The 26,622-nt window shown below is 37.5% G+C and overlaps 1 protein-coding gene across 2 annotated transcripts in view; it reads left to right on the forward strand.

Moving 5' to 3' along the window:
- The first annotated feature begins 1,717 nt into the window (after positions 1 to 1,717).
- CEP85L (centrosomal protein 85 like) overlaps positions 1,718 to 26,622 on the forward strand; it is a 153,590-nt gene continuing 128,685 nt past the window's right edge. Inside the window, exons 1-2 of one of the 2 annotated variants that reach the window (XM_061207074.1) lie at positions 1,718 to 1,799; positions 24,252 to 24,413. In XM_061207074.1, the coding sequence (XP_061063057.1) occupies positions 1,718 to 1,799; positions 24,252 to 24,413 (244 nt within the window). Of the gene's footprint in view, positions 1,800 to 2,972; positions 3,344 to 24,251; positions 24,414 to 26,622 lie in introns of those variants that run through there. The other variant, XM_061207073.1, reaches the window with a different exon arrangement.

Genomic DNA, 26,622 nt, shown 5'->3' on the forward strand with positions numbered 1-26,622 from the left:
TTAATTAATTAATTTATTTATTTATGGCTGTGTTGGGTCTTCGTGTCTGTGCGAGAGCTTTCTCTAGTTGTGGCAAGCAGGGGCCACTCTTCATCGCGGTGTGCAGGCCTCTCACTATCGCGGCCTCTCTTGTTGCGGAGCACAGGCTCCGGATGCGCAGGCTCAGTAATTGTGGCTCACGGGCCCAGCTGCTCCGCGGCATGTGGGATCTTCCCAGACCAGGGCTTGAACCCATGTTCCCTGCATTGGCAGGCAGATTCTCAACCGCTGCGCCACCAGGGAAGCCCCCCAAATGATGTATATTTTTAATGCAGTATTTCAAATGAAGAGTTTAATATGGTTTGATGTTAACTATGGTGTTTTTAGTACTATTTTCCTCTTTTAAAGCCCTCTCCCAAAACATTAAGTATGTAAATGTGACCTAAGCAACTATGTATATATATACATATATATACACACACACATATTTACACAGACAGAAGCATACACAATCACTGTTTTCATTAGTTACTTGTATTGTCTCTACTTATGAAAAATTACTAAAATATTGAAGTTCTGTAATAAATGTCTTAGCTTGTAAGATCCTCCTTATGGTCTTTACCTACTGTTACAATGAAACAAAAACATGTTGGTTTACAACATTGGGCTTAGTAATGGTTAGGTAGTCCTGTCTCTCAGTTTTGTGCTATGACTGATTTTACTCATTCTGAGAACCGTGGATACTGGGTGTGTCATAGATGTGGAGGGAAATCTCAGCTCAGTATACAGTTGACTTTTGAACAATCAGGTTTGAACTGTGTGGGTTGACTTATATGCAGATTTTTTTCAATAGTAAATACTGCAGTACTACAGGATCCCTGGTTGGTTGAATCCTCGGATGTCAAACCGTGGATACTGAAGAACCCGGGATTCGGAGTGACTATAAATTATACTCGAAAATGCCTACCACACAGAGGGTCGGCACCCCCTAACCCCTGTGTTGTTCAAGGATCAACTGTATATATATTCAGAATTCATATGATTAAAAAAAAGGATGGTTATAGTTTACCTCATATACATAATATTCTTAGTATTTCAGTCATTTTAATTGCAGTAGATCTCTATCCTCTCAAGTTTAATTAGTAGGAACACAAAACATTTTATCTTTGGTGCCAACTTCCAAAATAGCAACATGTTTTTCTCTTTGCTTTTACTCTTATTTCAATAAGTATTGAAATATTTTACATAGTCTCAGCTTCACACATACTTTTTTGGTGTATATAGTGGCATGCCCTTCAGTTTGATAAAAACACGTAGAAAACCTGAGTAAATGATTTTTTAAAAACACTGCTTAGAATTGAGTGGAAGTTGGCAGAGTTTTGGAATAACAATAAGTATATATTAAACTCACAAAGGATTGAGATATATCTGCAATAGTTCATACATTTCTTGGAACTGTATAAAAAAAGTTTGGTATTTAATAAATGCTATACCTAATATGAGAGTATGGTAAGTATAAATCATGAAAAAAAAAGGATACTTTCATCTGGTTCTATAGCTTCTGATAATTCATTTTAGAATTTACTTTTTTAGGTTTCTTTTTGAACCTATACTATGCATGCGTCATATTACATGAACTAATGTACATTTAAATCACAGAAAGGAACCAGTCACATTTTTTTTTCATGTTTCTGTCACTTTCTATCCTTAGAAACAGTTGACCCTTGGCCAATTGCTCATGATTTGGAGAAATAAGTGGAACTCTACCCAGGGGACCCTAAATGTAAAACTGCAATCTGATAAATTACAAGACAGCTGTGGTAAGTGATAGATTATACACCTAGATGTAATTTAACCTCTAAAAGTTTTAAGCAGTATTTCTCAATTACAGGGTGCTTAAATACAAATAAGAGGCCTTTGTTAGCAAACATCCAAAACAGGAAAAAGCATCACTGGACTCAAAGCCTGTTGAGGGTTAGGGACCTGCTTTCTGGTTTACCTGATTCATCGGCCATGCGCAGAGCTCGCCTCCTTCTACAGTGCCCGACCAATATTTATTAAATGCACTATTTTAGATCTAAATATTGGAAGGATTATAAATATTGCCCATGAGAAGTAAGATTTAAAAAGAGATTGCTGCACCCTTTTTTCCTTCTCAGGATACCTGCTCCTGCACTCTGGGTTCAGGTGAAGGGTGGGAACTGACCAGGCAGAGGAGGAACATGAAGGTTTAGGGTGTAAGGCAGTTACACTCCCATTACACACTTTTGTGCCATTTTCACTCCTTTCTGATTGCTTATCTGAAACATTGGGCTACTAGATTAAAATTTACAGCCCCTCCCTGAACCTTCTGGTACTGAGTACCTTGGGGCTTTTCTCCTGCTTTTTTCTTCGCAGGTCTCCGTGTCGTAGATATTTTGGTACCTGTTCTCTCCCCCCCACCCCACCCCCAGGCATTGAATTTGCAGGATGAGGAAAATGACCACTTCTCTATCCTCCACAGTGATCTATAAACGATGCTTATGGAATGCATGATGACAACTTTAATCCCAATCCCAAATGAGACTGGGAGTCCCTCAGCCCCTCCCAAGGAAACCTCTTTTATCATAAGCAGTCGTGAAGGGAGGGCAGGTCTTCCACGCCCTTTTCTGAGATATGCCCTGAAGGCCCTGAGGGATTACCCAAGGTGGGGGGGGGGGAGGGGAACCAAAAGACGAGGCCCGGGGCCAAGTTTCCTCCCTCTCCTCATCTCGCAGGGCGCGGGGATGGGGAAGGAGGGATGCAGCTGGTGTGTCCGAGCGACTATTCGCCACCTGCGGAGAACAGGGGAATAAAGGTACCCACTGGGACCCGTCCGCAGCCCCGCCCGGCGCCGCGCACGCCTTTTGTAAGCGCCCGAGGCCCCGCCCCCACCAGGCCCCGCCCCTCCCCGGCTCGGGCTCGGGCTCCCCCGGCGGAGGGGGGCGGAGAGAAGCCGCAGCTGCAACTTCGCCTGGAGCCTTTGAGGCTGGGCGCAGCCGGGGACCGAGTCGCCGACATCGCGGAGCCGCCGCTTCCCCGGCCCGGGCCTCAACCGAGCCGGCTCGACCATGGCAGCCGCCGCCGCGGCGAATCAGGCCCCTGCGCTCCCCGCCCGTCGCTGAGCGGCCGTTAACCAGCCCGCCCGCTGGTTCCCCCGCCGGTGCCGCCGCGGCCCAGGCTCCGGACAAGTTTCCGCCGCCGGAGGCGAAGGCAGGGAGGACGGACGTGGGGAGTCGGGCGCCCCCGGCCCACTCGGCGCTCCCGCCCGAGATGTGGGGGCGCTTCCTGGCCCCGGAGGCCGGCGGCCGGGACAGCCCCGGCGGAGCCCGCAGCTTCCCGGCGTGTAAGTAACGGGACAGGCCCCCGGCTGGGGTGGGGGTCGCGGCCGACCGCGGCGCCTCGGGACCCCGCCGCCGCTCCCCTCCCTCCTCAGGCCTGGCTTCCCCCTGGCCGCCCGCCCCCGACGCCGCGCGCCGGCCCGCCAGCCCGGCTTCCTCCCGGCTGCTGACGCCCGGCCCCGCGGGCTGACTTCTGGCGCCCCGCGTCCCCGGCCCTGTCCGTCCTGCGTCGCGGCGCCCCGGCTCGGCGCGGCTCGGTGTCCGGGCCGCTCCTTCTGGGGCCGCAGCCCGGGCGCCCCAACTTACAGCTCGCTTGGGCCTCCTCGGGTTAGGCTTTGTTGTGCGTCCTCCTCCCTTTTTCTCGTTGGGTGTGTGGCCGACGTGGGTAACGGGGCTCACGGAGCCCCGGGCGGGAAGGTCGCTGCGACCGTGCTGCATCGGCGGCGGCGCGGCGCGCGCCAGGGGGACCGGGATCTGCTGCAGCCGCGTCCTCACACCCTACTTTAGGGCGCGTTTTGGGGCGGAAGGAGACTGCTGGTGATGCCTTGGCTGCAAGTGCCCGCCGAGGGGTCCAGCCCCTCACTGAGACCTGGTCACCGCCCAGCAGCCCTCTCTGGAGGACATGTCCTGCCAAAGCCAGTCGATCTTTGAGCAATAGGGGTGTTAATCCGTTTGCCTGTCCCTGGCCCTTTCAAGGAAAATTGGGGGTTTGCCGCGTTGGGTGTGTGAAGAGAGCTGTTTGTAACGCACAGCCATTTCATGCCTACATCACTTAAAAGTTGTGTAGGAGCCGCCAAATTAGGATAAATCGTCCCCTAATTTGTGATATAAAAAATAAGGCTTGGGTTGCCTGTGACAAGTTATCTGACGTTGACGGTTCTTTCACGCAGTTTAATCTTAATTGAATTTTGAACCCCCCATGAGAAGCTGCAAGTTATATGGACCATTTATCCAGAAAAAACCGCCATATGTACTTACACAAAAATTTTCCTACAACTTTAGGTGCTTCTAGGACTCCTATTAAGTAACCTTGTTACACAAAATGAGCTCTACTTGTGTAACTGACATTTTGGTATACATTTTCAAAACTGTTTAAGAAACAAAAAAGCAGAAGCATTTGGAAGTGGTTTTTTGTTGGTAGTATTTTTGCTATTTAAAAAATATCAGGCACAAACTCAGATTTCTATTAAAATTTCAAATAATGCAGTTCTGTGATAGTTTAGAAATTTGTGATGTGGGGTTTTTTTTAGACATATATAATTTTGTCATCTCTATTTAGGGTGTAATTGACAAATAGAAATTGTATTGATAGATAAATTTAATATGTGCAACTTGGTTTTGATATACACACACACACACACACACACACACATTGTGAAGTGATCTCCACAATCAAACTAGTTGACATATCCATCACCTCATAGTGACCATTTTTTTGTGTCATGTGTTTGGTGAGAAAACTTTAAGGTCTACCCTCTTAACGCATTTCAAGCATACAATACAGTATTGTTAACTGTAGTAGCATACTGTACGTTAGATCTAGACATAAAATTTTTTAAATCCAGAGTTAGATTTGAAATCATTCTCTTAAATTTGGTCCTGCAACACTTAGAAATAATAGAATTGAATGTAGGCATGAGTTTAGTAAAAAAAATCATATAAGTAGGAAATTATTTTCTCTGAAATGTATACCATTTGTCCTAAGAAGAGGAGACAGCACTTGAGAGGTTTCTGATGCTCACTGGGTGCTTACAAACTCTGCAGTCAAAGTAACTTCAGTGAGTGAGAAGGTACTTCATTATCCCTAGAGGCTGGAGGGAATGGTTTCAGTTTATCTGTACATGTCAGAAGCCATCTGTAATGTCTTTGTAACCTAACCTCTTAAAATTTATTTGTAATAATAACATGTTTGAAGGCTTAATATCCCCCAAGCATTGTATCCATTTTTCCATTGTTTTCTATGAAGAAGAAAACATCATAGTGCTTAGAAATTTTTAATTAACTGAAGGAAGGACTTTGAGGTTATATTGCACCCTCTAAACCTTTGCTGTGACAAAGAATATAGTGGAAGAAGATACTTTATAAATACTACCCAATTTTAATAAATTTGGACAGTATATCTTTACAACAAATAATTTTATCTAACCTTTGACAGTGATAAACCTTTGGTAAGTCAGGACATGCCTTTCCAATAAAATTTTTTTTTCAGCTATATGCTGAGAATAGATTACTTTTACAGAATAGTGATATAATTATGTTTATTCTCTTCTTGAGCCAAGCAAATCTTTAAAATTTTTTTAGTTTAAAAATTTATACCTTAGATGAAAAACTTGTGTGGTTTCTTTAGCAAATGAGCAGACGGTGAAGGTCAAGATAATGACCTCTGACTTGGTTCATGTAGGCATTTTTTTCTTAGAATTTAAAGGAAATTTATATATTTGAAACACTGTCCAGTATTATCTTTTGACTACCTTGAGCGATTTTCGAGCTTTTCTGAAAGCAGAAGGAACCAGTCTTCTGATTGAATTTATCAGCAATCATTTTGGTTTTGATGGCCGGTGTGAAGACAGAGATATGTAAATTATTTCTGGTATTTAAATGAGTTTGTCTCAGTATGTGGGTTAATTCTAGGTGTCCTAAAACTGGTTTGTTTATACAGTTATGTAACTAAAGGGAAAACCAAAGGTAATGTAGAACCAGTGTTCTAAAAAATTGTAGAAAACTTTCTTTTTAAGGTAATGGCAGTTAAAACAAGTGGGACTAATTAGCGTGGTTTGGAAAATACTGAACTTTTGACCTTTTCTTTAGGATTTAATTTTGTTTTGGCTTTACCCACAGTTTTTCAGCTTTACAGATATTATTGTTATAAATGAAAATAAAATGAGTATTTTCTTATATTTCCATACAAAGATCAAACAAAAGGCCACCCTCCCCCTCCTTTTTTTTTCAATTGGCAAGTGTGGTTAGAAAGCTAATTTTAAATAGAACAAGTGTTATGTCTTTTATGCATTTGGTTGAGTGCATTTGAGAAGATCCTGTTATTCAAAATGTATAATAGTTTCACATTTGGATGAAAGATAGTTGTATTTCCCTTAGGTTTTAAAAATCTAGTATGATATGGGGATATTTTGAGTACTTAGGTATACTGAATTTGTTCCTTTTTATAAATCATACTTTCAAAATATTAATACATTTAACCCTTAAAACATTTGGAGGTAGGATATGATAGTTTTCAAGTGTGCTGAAAAGAAAATGTTATAGAAAATACTTACATGATCTGAAGAAGTGTCATTTGTTCAGTGCCTCAAGCGTTAAATCTGCCTTTTCCTAGTTGATTCCTGGCCATAAGGTGTTTAGTGATGTCATAATGATGGTGGTAGTAACTGGTATGATTATGTCAAATACAAAGTTTTTCTGTGGTTCTGAATTAAATGGACCCAAAAGTACTCTGATAACAATGAAACATAACTCTTCTGCCTAAACTCATTTGGACATGTTCTTTTATAATAGGCTTTGGGGGATGAGGGGTGAATCTCAACTTTAGTGATGACTTTTGTGAAATGAACCTGATTATTACTGATAGCTTCTTGGCTTGAATGAAGCTGGTAAATTAATCTGAGGCCAGACAGTAAATGGTGAGTTCAGCCTCTGTTGTGAATGTTTCTGTATGTTGAGAATGGAAAGCTTTTACACAGTCTTGAGTTTTCTGACTGGATGAAATGTGTATATTCGTACTCTGAGAAAAAGATGAAGAAATGAAGGCTCTCAGATTTTACTGAGTTATAGCTTAATTAGCTCCTTCAAATTGTATATTAAAAAATGAACAATGTGATCATTTAGATAACTTCTAAAGCTACAATGAAATACTAATTATTGTTACTACTTAAGGATATATATTTTTTACACTGGCAAAATAATATTCTACCAAGTGGAATTTATTGTATAAGGTCATTTTAAGAACGGGACTGATCAACATAAAAGAACATCAAATTGCTCTTCATACTAATATTTTACTTGCACTTTCTATTTTTCTTTAATTAAAAAAAATTCATTGTTGTTACCTAGCATAGTGCTTGGCACGTACATAAGTACTTGGTAAATATGAGTCATTCTTTCAGTAAATATTGTGTGGTAGGCATTGTACTAGGCTCTGGGGATACATCATTGAACAAGAAAGATAGGGTCCCAGCTCTAAGGGAACTTACGTTCTAGTAGGGAGGAAACAGTCTGTAAGTAAACGAACAAGATAGTTCAGCTAATGTTAAGTACTATGAAGAAAAGGGAGCTAGGTGAGATGGTGTAGTATGGGTAGATCTGGGTAGAGAAGGCCTCTCTGAGGAGGTAACATTGCTCTGAGACCTGAGTGATGAGAAGGAGCCAGACATGACAGCAGGAGTGTTCAGGCAGAGGGTATAGAAACAGCTCCAAGGTAGAAATGAATTTGGGGAGCTTGAGCAATATCAGAGGTCAGTGAGTCTGGAGCGCAGTGAGTAGGGATATGAGGTGAGGGAGGCCTGATGTAAGGCATTGTAAGAATTGGTAAGAATTTTGGGTTCTTTTCTGTGTGAGGGGAAGGCAGCTGTGGGTGGGTAGGGGAGATGACTGTTCATTCTTTCACTCAGCACACTGGGCGCTACTGTGAGGCAGACCTCGTTCTGTGTTCTGTGTCCTGGGGAGATGAAGCAGATATCCCTGTCCTTGGTGTTTATAGATCACTCCTGGCTGTTTTGTGGGGGAAGAAATTGTGGCGCAGTGGGGGAAAGATTGGCAGTCGGGAAGCCGGTTAATAGGTCATTGCGGTGATTGGGTGAGAGATGATGGCTTGGATCAGAGTGGTAAGATTGGATAGGAGAGAACAGAACGGGTCTGGAATATACTCGAGAAATAAAGCTGACAGGATTTACTGATGGTTTGGGGGTGGTAAATGAAGGAAAGAGGAATCAAAGATGATGTCTTAGTTGGCGCTTCAGTAATTATAATGGATGGTGGCGCCATTTTCTGAGGTGTGGAAGAATGTGAGGAAGATAAGTGGAATTAAGAGTCCTGTTTTAGCCGTGTGGCGTTTGAGATGCATTTGAGAGGTTCAGGTGAGATGTTGGGTATACAAGTCTGCTTCTCAGTGGGGAGATGGGAAGGTGGAGATAGGGATTTTGAGAGTTACCTGTGTCTAAATGGTGTTTAAATGTGATCACAGAGAGTATCGAGAAGACGGCAGAGGTTACCGTTTTCTGGTCAGATAGAGGAGGGAGGAGCCATCCAAAGAGACTGAGAAGGAGCAGTCAGTGAAGTAGGAGTACAGCCAGCAGAGTGTGGTGTTCCCAGAGGAGAGGAGACTGAAGGAACGAGTCTTCACCACCAGAGCCGCATGCTTCCAAGAGGCCATGTAAATGAGACAGAAGAGAATGGACCAGTGCCACTGCATACTTCCAGTGAGAGACTTAAAAATTTAAAACTAGTAGGGATTAAAGATTCTCTAATCGAGTCTGCACATTTTATTACATAGAATTGGTACATAAGTTCTCAGTGAGTGTTTGGGTTGCTTTCTTTGCCCTTACCACTTCTCAAGCTAGGGTGACCAACTATCTGGGTTTGCCTGGGACATTCAGTTTTAAAACTAGCGGTAGTGTCTCCTGGGATGCCTTACATTGACAGTCACTGAGTCTTGACTATAGGATTCTGCCTAGGGCATCTGAACTGGTGTAAGGTTTTAAATTACTTTAAAGAGATTTTAAATTACTTTAAAGATAGTAGATTCAAGATCAGGAACTTTGTTTTATGCCCTCTTTACATAGTAGATGTCTTCATTGCTTTATTGATGCTGTTTTAATACTAGAAGTTCAGAGTTCTGAAGTGAACTCTAGCTTTTAGTTAACCTTCTGAAAGAGAATGGGATGAAAAATTTGGACTACATTTCATGTAAAGTTTAAAGTTTTCTATGAGGTGCTTACACTGTCTTGTAGAGGCAGATATCGTGTGTTTATTGATCATAATCTATATACATTGCTTTGTCATGACATTACTGAAGCTTTTTCATTAATTCTGAGCATCCCATCTCATTTTAGGAATAATGTACTGAAAAGTTTAACTAGAAGTTAAGTTTTTAAATTTGGGGGTGTTATTTATAAATTTTCTCAAAACTTTATTTTCGAGTGTTTTAAAACTAAACTTTTGTTTTCGTTTTGGCATTTAAATGTATTATGTAAAGCACTTAGGCTCCTAAGTATCAGAAAACAAAAGGCTAATTGAGAAATAATGAGCTTACTCTGCTTTCTTTGGAAGTCAGTGGCTATGTGAATTTTCATTAGGTCTAGCAGCATTAGGTCTAACAACTTTATTTAGGAATGTTTATTTTTATTGGGGCTTTTATTTCCTCCTGGACTGATGATCCTTCTTAAGTTTGGACATAATTTGCTACCATGTAGAATATTTTCTCTATTAATTGATATTATGAAATAGTTATATTCAAAGACAAAGGTAAACCCCTCTGGAATACGACTTGTTATACTCCCTCACGTTTGTAGTGGTTTTATTAAAAAAACCTCTTATTAGTTTTTATCATACCTCATTTTTTTCCAGTTTATAAACAGAAACAAAGGCTTATGAGAGACTAAATTAAATATGTGGCCCTCATTCCAAATAGCTACCAAAATACTCTTTTGAATACAGCATTTCATGTAACCAGAGTATAAGATAGGAATCTTTGGCCTGTCCACATATTGAAATCAACAGGCACATGATTTTTTTCATAGAAGGAGATAGTCTTACCTTTGTTGGTTGCTACCCTGACGCTCTTGAGTTCCTTGTTTTATATCATGAATGAATATTACTGGTTTGAGTTCATACTTTTTATGTGAAAGGTGAACCACTTATTTATCCATCTGATCATTGTTCTTAATTGAGTTAATTTTAACCTCCACCTGAACCAACCTAGTTTAAAACTCTTCCTTGTTATACTCAAATTGAAAGTAAGGAAATTTAGAATCACATCTGAAGACTATAGTCTTATACCTTTTGTGGTAATGTTTTTTAAAATTATTTTCATTAATTTTAGTAATAATAGTACTAATAAGTAGTTTTAATAGTAATAGTTAATGAACTTCCAGATTTCTTTTTTTATATTTAGAAAGCAAAGAATACTAGGTGTTGATTACTTAAAGTTCGATTTAAATCCTTAAATGCAAGAAAGCCAGTTAACTTAGATTGCGGTAGATTTTTTTCCAGTTTGATTGAGGTGTAATTGATATATAACATTGTATTAGTTTAAGGTGTACAATATAATGACTTGCTGTATGTATATATTGCAAAATGATTACCATAATAAGTTTAGTTAACGTCCATCACCACACGTAGGTATGGTTTTTTTTCTTGTGATGAGAACTTTAAAGATTTACTAATTTTAGTAACTTTTGGATATACAGTATAGTATTGTTAACTATAGTCGCCATGCTGTACATTATATCCCGAAACTTATTTGTCTTATACCTGGAAGTTTGTACTTTTTGACCACTTTCACCCATTTCCCCCACCCTCCCACCACCTGCCCCTGGAAGCCACCAGTCAGTTCCCTGTCTCTATGAGTTTGTTTGGTTTTAGATTCTACATAGAAGTGGGATTGCTGGATCGTATGATAGTTCTATTTTTAGTTTCTTGAGTAACCTCCATACTGTTTTATGGTGGCTGCACCAATTTACATGCCCACCAATAGTGTACAAGTTTTCTCTTTTCTCCACATTCTTGCAAACACTTGTTATTTCTTGTCTTTTTAATAATAGCCATTCTAACAGGTATGAAGTGCTATCTCAGTGGTTTTGATTTGTGTTTCGCTGCTAATTAGTGATGTGGAGCACCTTTTCATGTACCTGTTGCCATTTGTATGTCTTCTTTGGAGAAATGTTTATTCAGTTCCTCTCCCCATTTTTTAATCAGATTGTTTTTTTTCTATTGAGTTGTATCATTTACTTCTATATTTTGGATATTAACCCCTTATAAGATAGATGACTTGCAGATATTTTCTCCTATTCAGCAGATTGCGTTTTTATTTTGTTGATGGTTTCCTTTGCTGTGCAGAAGTTTTTTAGTTTGATGTAGTATACTTTTTAAAAATTATTTATTTATTTATTTATTTATGGCTGTGTTGGGTCTTAGTTTCTGTGCGAGGGCTTTCTCTAGTTGCGGCAAGTGGGGGCCACTCTTCATCGCGGTGCGCGGGCCTCTCACTATCGCGGCCTCTCTTGTTGCAGAGCACAGGCTCCAGACGCGCAGGCTCAGCAATTGTGGCTCACGGGCCTAATCGCTCCGCGGCATGTGGGATCTTCCCAGACCAGGGCTCGAACCGGTGTCCCCTGCATTGGCAGGCAGATTCTCAACCACTGCACCACCAGGGAAGCTCTTTATTTTTACTTTTTGTTGCCTTTGCTTTTGGTGTCAAATCCAAAAAAAATCATTGCCAAGACTGATGTCAAGGAGCTTACCCCCTGTGTTTTCTTCTAGGAGTTTTACGGTTTCAAGTCTTACATTTTTAACCCATTGAGTTGATTTTCATGTATGGTGTAAGATAAGGTCCAGTTTCATTCTTTTGCATGTGGTTGTCCAGTTTTCTCAGTACCATTTATTGAAGAGACTATTTCTGGGCCGTTTATTCTGTTCCATTGATCTATTGTGTCTGCTTTTATGCCTGGCACTTTAAAAAATATCTTTACATATTAATTCATTTAATTATCACAACAGCCCTATAGGATAGATACTATAATTTTTTTTTCTCTTCTTACATATGAAGAAACTGAGGCACAGATTGGCTAAGTGACTTACTCAAGATCTCACTGCTTATAAGAGTGGTACAGAACTTGAACCCAGGCAGTCTAGTTTCATAGTCCATATTCTTTTCCACTAAGCTATACTATTAATTCTGTAATTAAAGAAAAATTAAAACTATTGGAGTCGCTTACCCTAGAGATAAACAGTACTGAAATGAAGTAGACGAGTAGGATGAATAACATAAATATCTCTATATTAAGTTTCTTTCACTTTAGCTAGGTATTTTCCAGTGTAGTACAAGATTTTCTGTTTTTGTTTTCCTGATTACTATTAATGTGAATATTTTTCTGTGTTTTAATGTTCTATTTAATTTTTTGGTGACTTTTTTGTGCCTTTTGATGCTATTGAAAATTGTTTTCCCACATTTATTAGGAATTTTGGCCAACAGCCTTTCAAATCACTTATAATTATTAGTGTTTTTTTGTTTTGTTTGTTTTTATCTGTGTTGGAAAATATTTACTGATCTTTAAATAGTTACTTAAATGCAAACTGGGTCAAGGGATAGTTTAAAATCTCCTGGATTTTAAAACAAACAGACAACAACCAAAAACAAAACAAAACAAAAAAACACCCTGTTTTAATCCTTCTAAAACAAAGACTATTTTTAAGATCTAATTATAAAACTTCCGAAGTTTTAATTTTATGCCAGGAACATTTATTGGGTACCCAGTAGTTATAATGACTACATTTATTGAGACCCTGTCTTAACTGTGCAGCTCTGTGCTAGAGACTAAAAAAAGTTGCCTTTTGGTGAGGAAGAAGAAAGTCATATACATATGGGTTAATATAATTTAGTAAATGCTGTTATGGTATTTTGAGTGATATATTGTGGGAGCACAAAGTAGTAGTTATTTTAATACCACCTGGAGAAATCAGAGAAAACATTTAGAGCAAGTTAATTCTGAATCAGGACTCTTAAAGAAGAGAGAGAAGAGAAATAGCTTGGAGTCACCAAAGAACCTGATCTGTTTGGAGGCAGTGGTTAGGTATGTGCGGCTACAGAGTGTAGGGGAGCTGAAGTGGGAGAGGTAGGAGTTGTAAAGTCTTAGAAAATGAGGTTGCCAGTTGGTGAAGAACTTTGCCAAAGTTAAGGAATTTGAGTTTTAAGCAAAAGAATGACGTAAATATATTTTCTGATAGTAGGGTAGAGGCTGGCTTGGGCAGAGTTACTCCAGCAGGACATCTGTGCAGCAGTTCAGCCAAAAGACATGATCTGTGACAGTGGGAAGAAGAGGAGAGAACTAATTCAGTGAATACTTCTGAAATGGACTGAAGAGTTTCAGAAATGGATTAGGTGTATGAGTTAAGGAAAAGAGATTTTTGTTGTTGTATTCCCTGCATTTATTTCTTTTTAACTTTGTTTCTATTGATAGAATTGGGGCAGCTTGAAGGCTACTGTTCTGAACTTTGAGGAGAAGTACTTGTTAACATTTCAGAGATGTTATATTGCGAGATTTGTGTATCTTATGTCAAATAAGGGTAAATATGATTTGATATTTTCTGTTTTTTTCTGTTTTATTTTATTAAAAAAGGTTGGTCTCAGTGCACTGAATGGGTGATAACCTGCATTTTAAAAAACACTGTAATTTGTATTCATAGTTTGTATTGTATATTCAGCTTTTTATTTACAACTATAAATCTGCTTTGTCAATGGTGTTGTTTATTCTTTTAGCTTAGCATTGTCATTTTAAAAATTCAATAAGATTAGTTCTTCTAAGTGCAGTTACAATTATGTTAGCATATTGTGGAAGACTTGATGTTGTATGCATTTTTGCTTCCAATTTAGAAAAAAAGCTTCAGAAAGAAAATAAAATATAATAGGTTACTTATTCATTTGATGCTAATCTTCCTGTTTTTCCAATGTGAGAAATATTAGTAATTATTAAATAAGTTATCCCTGGGCATTCAGTATTCTATTTAAAATTATTGAAATTGGTATTAAAAAAATGTAACAGGGGTTTCCCTGGTGGCGCAGTGGTTGAGAATCTGCCTGCCAATGCAGGGCACACGGGTTCGAGCCCTGGTCTGGGAGGATCCCACATGCCGCGGAGCAACTAGGCCCGTGAGCCACAATTACTGAGCCTGCGCGTCTGGAGCCTGTGCTCCGCAACGGGAGAGGCCGCGATGGTGGGAGCCCGCGCACCGCGATGGAGAGTGGCCCCCGCTTGCCGCAGCTGGAGAAGGCCCTCGCACAGAGGCGAGGACCGAACACAGCCATAAATAAATAAAAAAAAAAAAAAAAAAAAAAAAATGTAACATATTGTCTTCCAAAGAGAAGTCCCAATGTATGGTGTCTTGGGAATCTTTGCTGTTCTTGCAGAAATGTGTCTTTGTTCTAGAGAGAGCTGATTCTACACAGTCATTCAGTTGCTCTAATATGATAGGACCTAGGTAATACCTTATTTCAGAGATCACTGAGCCTTAAAGTTTGTTTTTTTTAAGTGCATAGCACATATCTAGAAATTGAGTAATTCCCTTTTAGTAGTGTAGTCTTATAACTATTGTGTGAGAAAATTTTCCTTGTATCACCTGGTAAGCATATTCGTGTCTAATTCTGACTGCTTTGTGATTCTGGATTATGTTGAATAGAGACACGCCATGTCATTCTTCTCAGATTGAATTCATTCAATCTAAATGAAAGATTAGAATGTTATTTCAATCATGACATTTTGTTAATTATCTTCAGTGTTCTAGGCACATAAAATACTGGATCTTTTTAAGAAAGTAGTAGTTATATTTAAAGGTTAAGACAAATGTGAATTCAGGCTAGAGGAGATCACCCTCTATAGCTAATTTCATCATTTTGGGAAACCTGAATGAATTGCCTGTTCCTTTAAAAGGAAAAGTTTAGCAAAAATAAGATCATTGTGATACCATCATAAGCAAATTAAAATGTCTTACTGATTTAAAAGAATAAGATGCTGTTCTGAATAGGACATGTTTTCCCCATTGATTGATCGAATGATTTGTCTGATGTGATTGGACTTATTATATGCTTCCTTCTTCTAGAGTTCTTTTGATGAGGATACCTTCCTAGAAAAAAGACTGCACTGGTCTTTTGTCAAAGTATATGAGTTGCTGTGTTTCCCCGGTAGACTCTCCTACAGCTTTAAAAATTTTTTTCTTCTACTGGACTAAATTAATTGTGATATTGAAACAGACTTGTAGCTATCAACCAAAACAAAGAACCAGTCTGTTCTAAGTTCTTTACTTTGAAGAAATTTTTTTCCTTTTAAGTGTATAATATAATTCATTTTGTAAACATTAATTTGTAGTTTTGAATTTTTGAACATTTAAAAAAAGTTATGGTAGTTTGATTTATGTGTTAGAATGTACGCATTTTGTTCCAAATTAGGCCAAGTAAGTTGTATACCCATTTCCCGGAAAACATATCTCCAAAGACTTTCATTAATAGTTACTTAGCACAGGTATAGAATAACTAAGAGGTACTTAATAAGTAAATTATTTGGTTTATTAGTGGTGGGGGTTAAGGATTAAAAAAATAAAGCTTATTTTTCTGATTATTAAAGTAATAATACAAAGCATAAAAGTCGAAGAAATTACCAGTAATCTTACCATCCAGAGAAAACCACAGGTAGTATTTTGATGTATTTCTTTCCAGTTGCTTTATGCAGTTTGTTTTGTTTGTTTGAATGTTTACTATATGCTGGCTGCAGCACTGAGTAAGATCTGGAACACATGGTCCTTGCCCTCAATGACTATTACTACAGTCTAGAAGGAGGACAGATACAGGCACAGATAACTTCAGTTTGATATGGTGAGTGCTAAGCTAGAAACGGGCAAAAAAAGAATTCATAGAATTCCTAAACAATATGAAATCTGAGGTTATTTGTGAATTTCCCATTTATTAAATTTTATGTCTTACATAGATTGACAGTATAAGCATTTTATACTTTTAGGTCTTCACTGTTTTAATGGCCAAAATTGTGTTCCCTTCTCCCTTTTGGTTTATTTGTAACAGTTCCTTATTAGAAATAACACTTTAGGAACATTCTATAGCCCCATTGTCCCAAATGTTGGATTCTTTTATTTTTAATTTAGCTTTATTGAGGTATAATTGATAAATAAAATTGTAATGTATTAAAGTGTAAATGTGATGTTTTGATATATGTATACATTGAGAAAGGATTCTCATTAGAGTTGATTAACACATCCATCACCTCACATAATTACTTTTTTTTTTAGTTGAGAACACTTAAGTTTTATTCTCTTAGCAAATTTCAAGTATACAAAACTGTTGTTAACTATAGTCATCATATTCTACATTAGATGCTAAGACTTAGCATAATATTCTATTGTGTGTGTGTGTTTGTGTGTGTGTGTGTCTTTGGAAAAATGTCTATTCAGGCCCTTTGGCCATTTTTATTTGGGTGTTTTTTTGCTGTTGAGTTGTCCTTTATATATTTTGTATATTAATCCCTTATTGGATATATGGTTTGCAAATATTTTCTCCCATTCTATAGGTTGCCTTTTCTTTTCTTTTTTCTTTTCTTTCCTTTCTTTCTTTCCTCCCTTCCTTCCTTCCTTCCTTTCTTTCTTTCCTTCTTAATTTCTTTCTTTCTTTCTTTCTTTCTTTCTCTTTCTTTCTTTCTTTTTATGATGATTTTCCTTGCTATTCAAAAGCTTTTTAGTTTGATATAGTACCATTTATTTATTTTTGCTGTTGGTGTCAAAATCCAAAAAAATCATTGCAAGACCAATGTTAAGGAGCATACCTGTATGTTTTCTTCTAGGAGTTTTATGGTTTGAGGTCTTATGTTCAAGTCTTTAATCCATTTTGAGTTCACTTTTGTGTATGGTGTAAGATAGGGGAGCAGTTTCATTCTTTTGCCTGTGGCTGTCCCGTTTTCCTAACACCATTTATCCTTTCCCCTTTGTATATTCTTGGATCCCTGATAGTAAATTAACTCGCTGTGTATGCATGGGTTTATTTCTGGGCTCTCTATTCCATTCCATTGATCTGTGAGTCTTTATTTAATGACAATACTGTTTTAATTACTATAGCTTTATAGTATAGTTTGAAATCAGGATGTTTGACGCTTCCAGCTTTGTTCTTTTTCAGAATTGGTTTGGCCATTCAAGGTCTTTTGTGGTTCTATACAAATTTTAGGATTGTTTTTTCTATTTCTGTGAAAAATACCATTGAAATTTTTATAGGGATTGCATTGAATCTGTGGCTTACTTTGGGTAATATGGACATTTTAACAATATTCTTCCAATTTGTGAGCATGAAATATCTTTCCATTTATTTGTGTCTTCTTCAGTTTCTTTCATCTCAAGGTATTATAGTTTTTGATGTGTGGATATTTTACTTCCTTGGTTTAATTTACTTCTTAGTGTTCTTTTCAATGCAGTTGTAAATGGGATTATTTTCTTAATCTGTCTTTTCAATAGTTTATTGTTAGTATATAGAAACATAACTGATTTTTATGTATTGATTTTTGTATTCTGTAACTTTACTGAACTTGCTGATTAGTTCTAACAGTTTTTTGGTGGTTTTCCATATATAGTATGTTATATGCAAATAGAGACAGTTTTACTGCTTCCTTTCCGATTTGGATACCTTTTATTTCTTTTTCTTATCTAATTGCTCTGGCTAGGACTTCCAGTACTTCATTAAGTAAAACTGGTGAGAATCGGTATCCTTGTCTTGTTCCTGATCTTGTTCCTCAGCTTTTTCGCTGTTGAGTATGATGTTAACTGTGGGCTAGTCATATATGGCCTTTGTTGTGTTATGTTCCCTCTATACCCAGTTTGTTGAGAGTTTTATCTTGAAAGGATGTTGAATTTTGTCAAATACTTTTCCTACATCTTTTGAGTTTATATGATTTCTATGCTTTATGTTGTTAATGTGGTATATCACATTTATTGATTTGCATATGTTGAACCATCCTTGCATCCCTGGAATAAATCCCATTTGATTATGGTGTATGGTCCTTTTGATGTGCTGTTGAATTAGGTTTGCTAATATTTTTTTGAGGATTTTTGTATCTATGTTATTAGGGATATTAGCCTGTGATTTTCTTGTAGTGTCCTTGTCTGGGTAATGTAGTGTCCAGTATAGGGTAATGATGGCTTCTTAAAAAGAGTTTGGAATTATTCTCTCCCTTTCCATTTTTTGGAAGAGTTTGAGAAGGATTGGTATTAGTTCTTTAAATGTTTGGTAGGATTCATTCCCTAGTGAAACCATTTAGTCCTGGACATATCTTTGTTGAAAGGTTTTTGATTATTGATTCAATATCTGTACTAGTAATTGGTCTGTTCACATTTTCTTTGTCTTCATGATTTAGTCTTGGTAGGTTGTATGTTTCTAGGAATTTATTCATTTCTTCTAGGTTGGCCAATTTGTTGGCTTATGATTGTTCATAGCAGTTTCTTATGATCCTTTGTATTTCTGTGTGAGCAGTTGTAATGTCACCTTTTTCATTTTTTATTTTATTTGAGACTTTTTTTTCCCGTAGTCATTCAGGCTTGTCAGTTTTGTTTATCTTTTCAAAATAGCTTTAGTTTCATTGATCTTTTCAGTTGTCTTTTTAGTCTATATTTCATTTATTTCCACTTTGATTCTTATTATTTCCTTCCTTCTTTAAACTTTTTTTTTTTTTAACATCACCACGCAGCTTGCAGGATCTCAATTCCCTGACCAGAGGCTGAACCCGGGCCACGGCAGTGAAAGGCCGGAATCCTAAATTAGTTCCTTCCTTCTACTAACTTTGGGGTTAGTTTGTTCTTTTTCTAGTTCCTTAAGGTGTAAAGTTAGATGTTCATTTGAGCTTTCTTAATGTTGGCAGTTGTCACTATAAACTTCCCTCTTAGAACTGCTTTTGCATTCCGTAAGTTTTGTTATGTTGTGTTTCCATCATTTGTCTCAAGATATTTTTTGATTTCCCTTTTGATTTCTTTTTTGACCCATTGGTGGTTTAGGAGCATGTTGTTTAAGCACCACATATTTGCGAATTTTCTGTTTTCTTCTTTTAATTGATTTATTTCATACCATTGTTATTGGAAAAGATGGCTTGATATGGTGTAAATCTTCTTAAATGTAGTAAGACTTATTTTGTGGCATAAGACATGATCTGTCTTGGAGAATGTTTCATGTGCACTTGAGAAAAAAAATGTGTATTTATATTCTTTTTCTGTTTCTATATATCTGTAGGAAGAGATTTATTATAAAGAATTTGTTCATGTGATTATGGAGGCTGGTAAGACCCAAGATCTGCTGTGTGAGTCAGCAAGCTGGAGACCCAGGGGTGTCAATGGTTTAGTTTCAAATTGAATTTGAAGGCCTGAGAACCAGGAGAGCTGATGTTGGAGTTTTATTCTGAAGGCTGACAGGCCTGAGACCCAGGAAGAGCTGATGTTTCACTTCCAGTCCAAAGACAGGGAAAAGCCAATGTTCTATTTTGAAGGCCTTTAGGCAGGAAGAATTCCCTCTTTATTGGGGGTGGGTCAACCTTTTGTTCCATTCAGACCTTCAGCTGGTTTGATGAGGCCCATCCACATATGGAGGGCAATCTGCTTTACTCAGTCTACCAATTTAAATACTAATCTCACCTAAAAATAGCCTCACAGAAACATGCAGAATAATGTTTGACCCAGTATCTGGCCACCCCATGATCCAGTTATGTTGACACATAAAATTAACCATCATACATATGAATATATGTTTGATGTTGTCTAAGAGTTTTGAACCATACAGGGGAATTCCCTGGCAATCCAGTGGTTAGGACTCTGTGCTCTCACTGCCGAGGGCCTGGGTTCAATCCCTGGTTGGGGAACTAAGATCTCACAAGCCACACGGCACGGCCAAAAAAAAAAAAAATAAACCATACAGGTCAACTTGTTATCGAGTTCAAGCTTGTACTGCTCACTGCACAACAGGCTGTTAAATCGAGAGATGAGTTGTTGGGGCAAGGAGTAGTGACTGTATTTGGAAAGCCAGCAAACTGAGAAGATGGTGGGCTCATGCATCAAAGAAACATCTTGCCTGGCTTCTTTTATACTAAAAGGGGAGGGAGTAAAGTCAAACATTTCCTGGTTCCAGTCAGCCTCTGGAGGGGATGTGTTAATTTCTTCCTCCCTGTAGTCATTCACAGGTGGGCCTGGTCAGGATGTTTCCTGTGAGCTAAACAGAGGTATTTCAGCTTAATGCTCACTACCTGGGAGGCAGGTTTCCCAGAGATGGGCCATTATGTATAATTTAAGCTTATAGGAAACATCCCTTTAGTGAGTAACTTGTAATAGAATGCAAAAGTTTCTTCCTTATTACAAACTGAGACTGTTTATTCTGGAAAAAGAAATCCAAAAAAGTTGTTGGTGTTGGTAGTCCTCAGATAACTTCAGTAATGCTCCCATGAATTTTCAGATTTAGAGCAGCAGGACTTGCTGGTATGTGCTCTAGGATGAACTAGAATTTCTTCTGAATAAAGGAATGAATTAACATGCTGGCCGGAGTTACTCATTTTGAATCAGCTGGATTTTAGAGAATATTTATCTATTAGAATAATTTTTTACTCTTGATCAGGGGTCTGCAAACTAGGGCCCATGGATCAAATCTAGCTTGTCATCCGTTTTTATAAATAAAGTTTTATTGCAACACAGTCATACCCATTCTGTTGTCTATTGCTGCCTTTACCACAATGGTGACAGAGTTGGATAGTTTTCATAGAGATCAAATGGCTTGCAAAGGTGAAAATATTTACTGTCTGACCTTCAGAAAACTTCAGAAAAAGTTTTGTTGAGCCATTCTTCCTGGTAATAGTTAATGATTTAAGACTAATTATTGAAAATCTTCCTAGCTTCTGGTAATAACACCATATCATTATCAGTGTTTTTTTTCTTTCTTTCTTTTTTTACTCCCATTACTGGTGTGTGTGGGGGGGGGGGGCTGGGGGGTGGGGTGGGGGGGATTATATCCTTTTATCTACAAATGGTTTCCTCGGGCCAAGATTTGTTAACAATAAATGGGGTGGAGGTGTTGTGGCCTAAACATGTAATACTACTTTATACTGCTCAAGATGGTTATATTGTCTAAAAGCAAGAGTTTTTACTTTATTTCAGTGGTCTTATGCAGCTTTTGTAAAATTGTTAACCAGGAATCTGTTGAATTTACATATCTTGCTCTATAGCTGGTTCCTTTCAGAATCAAATGTTGATGTAATCTGCAAATCAGTATAAGTAATTTTCAGCATTTTTCCCCGGAAGATGATAGTGTATAATCATCATCATCATCATCATCCCTAGTGATAGAGTAAACGTTCTGTAACGTATTTGTTCCTTTAGTAAAACATTGTAGTCAATGTTGACATTTAGACATAGAGCTCCCTGAAAGCTCCTTTTTCCATATATGTAAATGTACAGTCTCTTCTCTAACCATGGAATCATACTATATATGTAGCGATACAAATGCTTTGCTCCCACACATACTTAATTTTTTGGATGTCACTACATGTTAAAAAAAAAGGTCAGTAAAATTATTTTTAGCACTTGAATATTATCAACTAACTTACAGATACATATTTTGTTTCTAGGCATTTATTTTTATTATTAAAGAAGTACTGTCCTTGTGCTTATATATTTTTATACTTCTCTATTACTTCTTTATAAAAATTCCTAGTGGGAGGTCTTATGTTGAAATTTACGTACATGTTGAAATTTAGATACCTGTTTCCAGATGCCCTAACTTAGAAAGGTTCTATCAGTTTATATACCCACAAAAGTATGTGAACTTTCCCTGCACTTTGTTTGACATTGGTATTTCAAATATTTGCCAGTGGTATTTAATGTTATAGATAATTTAAAAATCTAAAAATAAAAACATTGTTGTCTTTTTCATTTCTCTCACTATTAGTAAGGTTGGACATCTTTTCATATCTTTATTTGCCATTTCCATGTACTACCAGCCTATTTATGTTGTTTTCTGAGTATTCCTAAAGAAATTTCTCCAATTAATAGGTTTGCACTTGGGAGAGAAAGTAGTGGGCTGGTTACCCTTTTTGATAATGGTTTAGATAGGACTTTGAGTTCATTTAAAAGGAATATTACCTGAGGAGCTGTTTAAAGAAAATATCTTTGGTGCAGATTATAGACAAATCAGAGTTAGAGCAGATCTGGTGACAGAATGCCTTCACCTGGTGCTTTAATGTGTGAGTGCTTAGTCAGATGAATTAAGATAAGTCCCATTCTGAGATAGGTCTAGAATCTACAAAGTTTTAAGTGGTTGTTCTGGACCTCAAAGCTGGTAGAAGTGTTTCTTTGGCCACTATTTTTTAAGCTTGAGTTAATTTAAATGTATATGACTTTTAAGGCTGCTTGTATACTTCATAGATAGATCTATAAAACTCAAACTTAATTTATAAATTATATTATAAATAGAAATTAAAGTTAATAATAATTTGGCATAATGTTTTATTAGAACTAGAACTTTAATGTTGGGGTTAATATGGTAGAAAATACCTTCAGGTCTGTTTTATTATTTTTTTTAAACAATTTAATATTTATTTATTTATTTGGTTGCACCGGGTCTTAGTTGTGGCAGGTGGGCTCCTTAGTTGTGGCATGCTAACTCTTAGTTGCAGCGTGCATGTGGCATCTCTTTCCCTGACCAGGGACCAAACCCCGGCGCCCAGCATTGGGAACGGGGAATCTTAACCACTGCACCATCAGGGAAGTCCCTGGTTTTATTATTAATCTCTTTATATATTTTGATATTAATAAAGAGAATGACTGTTCCTAAGTGTGGTAAAAGTGATGTAATTAATTTTGTGGATATGTTTGTCATTTTGTGATTCTTATGTTTATTAAACTGCTAGAAAGCTCTCCTTGCATGCCAATTTCAGTAGCATGTAACATGATAATTCTGTAATGATGTTTTGTTTCACATCATGATGATAAGTGCCCAGTCATTTCCGCTTTACTTAGAAGCAACTGCAATTGCAAACATAAAACCCAAATGGGAGTATTATAATTATGTGATAATGTCTGCTTTAAGGTAGCTATTCACGTCATCTATAATATGCTTATTAATTTTCAAGGGTATAATTGAATTGAATGCTCAAAATTCTTTTACAGAGCTTGTTAACTCCCACAAATAAGTCTACAGGCTTCAATTCTAGAGTCACTGTGTTAACCGTTGATAAAGACATGTGCTACTATAGCTTTGTATAAAATTCAAGATTTAAAATTGCTCTTTCAAATTATTATAAACATTTTTCAGTGCTTGTCCTTTATTTCTGCACCTAATTTTTATGAACTTGTAATTAATAGTTCACAGAGTGACATTGGTCCATGGGTATATTTTGAGTGGCATTGTAGACAGTAAAAGAATGAAATGAGCAAAAACGTAAAATGATGGATAAATCAGAAAAAGGCAAATGTAAGTTAAATAAAAATGGACAACGTAAGTGAAAATAAAGATTATAAGAGAACACTGAAAAGTGATACATTAGCTAAACAATGAAGATTGAACGTAACTCAAAAGGGAAAATTAAGCAAAGAGCCAGGAAGATGCTCTGGTGTTAAACTTTTATCAAAAGATAGCTAAAGAAATAAAATCAATTAAAATAATGCAAAAGAATTTAAAATTTTAAGTGGTTAGGTTATAGTGGAAAAAAATAGATTTTTTTTGACCTTCCATGAGCACATTCTACTTACATTGTCATGCAATATGATTTGATTAGATTTTCCTTGAGTCCCAATTCTCAGCTAATGCCTGTGTCTGGGATCACAGATGCCTACCTATCAAATATTACAAAGCAGAGTGCTGACATTTCCAGATGGATTGATGATAGAGTTGATATTTTAAATCAGACAGTAGTTCCATGTTTAAAAGTTCAATGTCTATAAGCAGAAATCAGAGCTCTTCAGCCAGAGGAAGCTGCTAAATCAGCATTGAATTTGTGTATGTGTGATACGTAAGTTTATTTGGTGAATCTTAGATATCACCGATCTATTTAAATTATTTTCGGCAGAAAATAAGCTTATTTTACCTTATTTGCATTTTTTACAAGGTCAAAAGATGTCTTCTATCTACTCACAGACATTATAAATGTGTTAACTTCTGCATATTTTCTTTTGTAGGCCCAGATTATTCTTCATCAGCATGGTTACCTGGTAATGAATCATTGTGGCAGGCCACAGCTGTTCCATCTAACCAGCGAAATAACCATATCAGGAGGCATAGTATAGCTTCTGACAGTGGTGACACTGGCATTGGAACTTCCTGTTCTGACAGTGTGGAAGGTGAGCTGAATTCTTACTGGTTAGACGTGAATCTTTGTAGAATGGCTGTGATTGAGAAAATTCAAGGGATATGTTTTATTGTTCTAAACTAAGAAATTATAAAGTAGTGTTTGAATATTTAATAATGTTCAGTGTTGTTATATATCAAATGAAATTGTTCTTCTGATCGTATTAATTTTTCCTTCATTTTTTAACTAAACTTTTTATTTTGAAATAATTGTAGATTCACATGTGATTTAAAGAAATAGCACAGAGATTCTATATACCCTTTATCTCACCCCCCACTTAGTATCTTGCAAAACTACACTTCAGTATCACAACCAGGATATTGACATTGATATAGTCAAAATACAGAACATTTCTATCACCACAGTATACCTTATTCTGCTCACACCCACTTCCCCTCCCCCATCTTTTTAATTAATTAATTAATTAATTAATTAATTAATTTATTTATTTGGCTGTGTTGGGTCTTCGTTTCTGTGCGAGGGCTTTCTCCAGTTGCAGCGAGCGGGGGCCACTCTTCATCGCGGTGCGCGGGCCTCTCACTGTCGCGGCCTCTCCCGTTGCGGAGCACAGGCTCCAGATGCACAGGCTCAGTAGTTGTGGCTCACGGGCTTAGTTGCTCTGCGGCATGTGGGATCTTCCCAGACCAGGGCTCGAACCCGTGTCCCCTGCATTGGCAGGCAGATTCTCAACCACTGTGCCACCAGGGAAGCTCCCCCCACCCCCGCCGCCTTCTTAACTCTTGGAAACCACTAATCTAGTCTCCATTTCTGTAATTTTGTCATTTCAGGTGTGCCCTATAAATGGAATCATACAGTATGTAACCCTTTGGAATTGGCTTTTTTCTCTGGAGATTGATCCAGGTTGTTGTGTGTATCAATAGTTCATTTCTTTTTATTGCTGAGTAATAGTTAGCAATGGTGGTATTGGATAGACCACACTTTGCATAACCATTAACCCACTGAAAGACATCTGGGTTGTTTCCAGTTTTTGGCTATTAGAAATAAAGCTGCTATAAATATAAACATTCACGTACAGGTTTTGGTGTGAACACATGTCTTCATTTCTCTGTGGTAAATGTCCAGGAGCACAGTAGCTGGTTGTATGGCAGTTGCATGTTTAGTTTTTAAAGAAACTGTCACACTGTTTTCCAAAGTGACTATTCCATTTCCATCAGCAGCGGAAGTGGATCAGTATGGGTGATCTAACTTTCTCTTCATCCTTGCTAGCCCTTGGTGGTTTTTATTTTATTTAATTAATTAATTAATTTTTTCTTTGGTGGTTTTTAAATTTTAGCCTTTCTGATAGGAATGTAGTGATATCTCATTGTGGTTTTAATTCTCATTTTCTTAAAGATTAATAATGTTGAACATTTTTTCACATGCTTATTTGCCGTCCGTATGTTCTCTTTGTTGAAATGTTCTTCATGTCTTTTGCCCATGTTCTAGTTGGATTTTTTTCCTTTTTTTCTGTTGAGTTTTAAGAGTTCTTTATATATTTCAGATACTAATCCTTTGTTGGCTATTCTGTTTGCAAACGTTTTCTTCCAGTCTGGCTTGTCTTTTCATCCTCTAACAGTGTCTTTTGCAGAGCAAAAGTTTTTAAGCTTGTGAGTCCAGTGTATCAGTTTTTGCCTATATGGATTGTGCTTTTGGGGTCAAGGCTAAGTAAGAACTCTTTGCCTAGTCCCAGATCTTGAATATTCTTCTTTTTTTTCTTTTTTCTAAAATTTTAATCATTTTATGTTTTCCATTTAAGTCTGTGATCCATTTTAAGTTAATTTTGTATAATGTGTGTATGTTTGGGTGTCCCTGAGGCCACTCTTAGGCTCAATTATTTGCTAGAACTCAGAAAAGCTGTTATACTAATGGTTATGGTTTTTTTTTTTACAGTGAAAGATTACAGATTTAAATTAGTAGTAGAAAAAGAAGCAAAGGACAAGGTCCAGGAGACAGCAGGTCCAAACTTCCAGTTGTCCTCTCCCAGTGGAGTTGTGTGGACAGTGATTAATTCTCTCAGCAGTGGTGTGTGATACCACATACAGAGTATTGCTCACCAGGCGAGGTCATCCAAGCCTTGGTGTCCAGGATTTTTATTGTGGGTAGGTTGTGTTGGTATGGTTGACTGCCTTTGTGGATGACCTTAGACTCCAGCCCTTGAGAAGTCAAGCTAATATTACATGGTTCAAGGCTCCAAACATATA

This window comes from Eubalaena glacialis, chromosome 12 (assembly GCF_028564815.1).
Source record: "Eubalaena glacialis isolate mEubGla1 chromosome 12, mEubGla1.1.hap2.+ XY, whole genome shotgun sequence".
Classification (NCBI taxonomy): domain Eukaryota; kingdom Metazoa; phylum Chordata; class Mammalia; order Artiodactyla; family Balaenidae; genus Eubalaena; species Eubalaena glacialis.